The sequence below is a fragment of the Bombus impatiens genome, unplaced genomic scaffold (genome assembly GCF_000188095.3).
Source record: "Bombus impatiens unplaced genomic scaffold, BIMP_2.2 scf_2119, whole genome shotgun sequence".
Lineage (NCBI taxonomy): Eukaryota > Metazoa > Arthropoda > Insecta > Hymenoptera > Apidae > Bombus > Bombus impatiens.
Genome location: NT_178538.1, coordinates 1 through 3,945, shown reverse-complemented (window position 1 = coordinate 3,945; position 3,945 = coordinate 1). Strand labels below are relative to the sequence as shown.

At 32.5% G+C, this 3,945-nt stretch overlaps 1 protein-coding gene across 1 annotated transcript in view; it reads right to left on the bottom strand.

The window, feature by feature from the left end:
* LOC105681795 (fibulin-1-like) overlaps positions 1–3,549 on the bottom strand; it is a 6,430-nt gene extending 2,881 nt beyond the window's left edge. Inside the window, exon 1 of the mRNA XM_012392979.3 lies at positions 2,816–3,549. Within this exon, the coding sequence (XP_012248402.1) occupies positions 2,816–3,089 (274 nt within the window). The 5' untranslated portion in view covers positions 3,090–3,549. The remainder of the gene's footprint in view (positions 1–2,815) is intronic.
* Positions 3,550–3,945: the final 396 nt, after the last annotated feature.

Here is a 3,945-nt window from a genome sequence, read left to right as displayed (position 1 = left end):
TATCGGCTAAAAAAATCGGTCGGGCCTAGGTGTAGTAGTCCGCAACGAGTGAAACCGATCTCCGGGGGTACTTCCCAAACACTCATAGAAAGCACAACAACATAGTAGGCAAGGGCGGTCGGGAAACCCACTTGCCCGTTGTATATACTTCTTAGATGATATTTGGTTTTCCACTTGGCTCGCCCAAGAGTGGTCTCGAACTCGCGACCTCCTACTACCGCATACGCCCTTTACGAGCGTAGCCAGCGAACCCGCCGAGTATTTGCTAGTTGTTGACTCATTATGTTCATCAAGTTGTCCTTATACTCTTGGTATAAGAAAACTCTGGTCTTCAGTGTCGCTACAACGAACACGTGTTTTATAGCTGATGACCCAAGATGGTCACCTAAACCTCAAAATATAGAATAATAGAAAATATAGAATATATAGAATAGAAAATATAGAATAAAAATTTTTCGTTTGAGACTTTGTTTTCGAGAAAATCGACTTTAAATTTTCGCTCGGTACGCGTGCAGTACGTTATAAGGGATCTCATTGTAGATCGTTGTCTCGATGGAAAATTTAAAAAAAAAATAAAAAAAATTTTTTATTCCATATTTTCGACACTTCTTTTTTCGCGTAGAATTATCCCCTTTCCGCTTGTACCACCAGTTACCAACCACCCTGTGTACAAGCTAAATAGTTTTAATGTAATAGCCCTAGATTTAATATTATACGATATTTAAAAAAAATTACGCATATGGCATTTCTTGACTTTTCATTTGATTATTTCCAAAAATATCATCGTTTCAATAGTAAGAGAAATCTGTTTTTTAAATAAATAGCTCTTATTTCTTATTTATTATTTCGTTAAAATTTTCTCGAAAACTTGATACAATCTACATGATGTGGAATGATACGAACAAGATTCGAAAAGATAAAATAAAATCCTTGAATGGGGAAAAACATTTCCGAAGAATATGTAAATACACTGAATCTCGTTGATAGAAATTTAGTTACTTCAACGTTTCATTCTATTCGTATTCCTTGTTCCTCCAATTTATTCGAGTCAGTGATTCTTTTATTTTGTACGTATATACATGTATACCTCGTCGAATTGAGTGGAACTTTGTTTTACTAGACTCGGTTAAGCTGGACTTTTAACTAATTCGGATTATCTGTCTTTACGATTCGCCTAGATTAACGACATTTCCCCGTTCGCTACAAGCTAATTTTTCCAAGAATCCGTTAATTCGAATTTATGCTTGATTTAAACTACTTTCTCATTCAACTTAAATCAACGAACTTTCATTCAATTTGTATTTTCCTACGCTTTTAATACAATTTTCACTCGAGAATTCTATAATCCCATTTACATTTAATTATCGCGAATATATGATGATAATTTTTATTTAAAGAAATTTCCCGAGAGAAATATTTTCATTTAAAAAATTTATTCTTGATTCTTTGTTTCTTTTGACATTTTAAACTGAACCAACGTGATTAATATCGAAAAACAGCTTGTGAATCCATTTTTGAAATTAAAATCTATCTTGCAATAAACGCGAGAAACATTAAGAAAGAAATAAAAACAGTACGACATTGTCGATATCCCTTTCATTTCAGGACATACAAACGAACTTTGAAATACAAATTTATAATCGCCCTTCAGTTTCATGAGAAACGGACAGTAATACATTCCACGGGCAAACAAGAAAGGATTTCAGAAACGAAATCGTTGATGTTTTAATACAGACAGGAAGAACTTGTCTCCTACAGAATGCGGAAGCCGTCAATATTTCAACGAGTATCCTGTCGATATTTCATCTTGAGACATTTCTTTTTCACCGCTTCGACAGCTCGTCTTCCGAGGAAAAACGGTATCGTTTCTACGTTTTAGTATTCATACCGCTTAAAAAAAAAGAGAAAGAAAAAGGAGAGGGATAAAAACGTAGAAGAAATCTTCGAACCGGTGGACTATCAAAATATTATTAGATCGCAAAATGTTATGATTATTTTACAACATGTCGACATCGAGAACGTTTTGCGCTTCTCACGAGTAATGATCTCATAAAATCTTGTTCTGGAAATATTAATCAATAAAATCACCTGATCGATAAACTAAAATTATAGTAAAATATAAAATATGTAAATTAGAATGAACGAACATAAATTTAAAAAATGAAAAGATTATTGCTTCTATTTAAAAGATTAAAGAATATTTTAACACTTAATTGTCCATTTTCGTGCATACAATATACTCCGATTTTTAGCTTTTTACATTTTAATCACTAGCAAATAGAATAGGAGATTAACGTTTCGAAACAATTTGTTACGCAACGCTGAATACAAAGATGAACGTGATATAGTCTCTGATTTATGTGGTTAAGCGTTCCATATATGCTTGATAATGTGTAATAAACGCAATTCAAGCTATAAAAACACATAATTTCTATCAAGCATTATGATTCGATTACCTTATGCTTGAAACGTTAAATACTCCAAATATGTAATATTGAAAATTGAAAATTTTAAATATTGAATTCAAGTAGCCGTTTTTGTTCATCGACCAAATATGCTAATAACCAATACAATAAAAAAAACATTTTGATAGAATAACAGATAAAACATATAAACATGGTCAGTTAAGTATTACGTCTAGATTGTGAATATTTATGGATCTATGACTAGTCTGCATTTGGAGAATAAAGCATTCTTTTATATTCAAGTTTCAATTTCTTATCTGTGTCTGCAAAAATATGAATTATACAATATGCATAAATATCCACAGCTTGGTTATATCCAAATAAAGCGAAGACACTCAAGCATAACTCACCGATACATTTATCATCTTCCAACCGGAAACCCTTGTAACAGGAACATACTGGCCTGCCATCGACTTCTTTGCAAACATGGTCACAAGAAGCGTCGATACACACACCTTCAAAATTTGCTTTGATCTTGCACTTTGGAAGTTGCCCTACCCATTGACGATTTCTGCAAAGTAGTCTAGTTATTGTGCTCACCATGTAGTACCCTGGAGCACACTCGTAATCTGCCTCCAAATACTCGTGGCCTGGTATCGACGATCTTGGAAAAACAGCAATCATATACTTTTAAAAATTTGCAAAATAATATAATAAACTTTATGTAATATGCATAGCATAACAATTCATTATCTACATTGCACGATTAGAATTATTTATCATCATCTACTACTTCGTCTTTGATTTACCTACGTAAATTGGTTTTCCTTGATTTCTCCAAAAACTAGCGGGAAAGACACTTTGGAAGTTCGTAGCCGAGAAAGTGAAGTACAAGAGAGCTTTTGTAATAAACTTTTGTTTGCATTGGTTGCCCGTGGAAATTAATTCCCTGATTGGTTACTGCCCCGACTTCAAAAGTTTACGCTGCTGGTAGATATACAATAGCTGATCGATAGTTTCCAACATGATGATGTAGACTCTCGCGAAAGAGTTTATGATCCGTTATAAACCCGTAAGTCTATCAAATTCAGTAACATAATTGAAATACAGCTTCCTCGTATAACACATAATAGGTTTAAAAATCATTGAAAAATATTATTACAAGAACCACTCCCAGACTCGTAACTTTTTTATTACTATATTTCACCATTCAAATAATTAATTTATGGTGAATGAAATAAACTAAACTGTGAAAGAAATTTCATATACGAGACAATATTTATCGCAACAATTTCTTACTAATAACTTACATAAACATAAATATAGAAATAAAATATGTAGAGTATAGAAATATGAAATACATACATTTAAATGAGATACATATATACAGGGTGGTTGGTAACTGGTGGTACAAGCGGAAAGGGGATAATTCTACGCGAAAAAAGAAGTGTCGAAAATATGGAATAAAAAATTTTTTTTTATTTTTTTTTTACATTTTCCATCGAGACAACGATCTACAATGAGATCCCTTATAACGTAC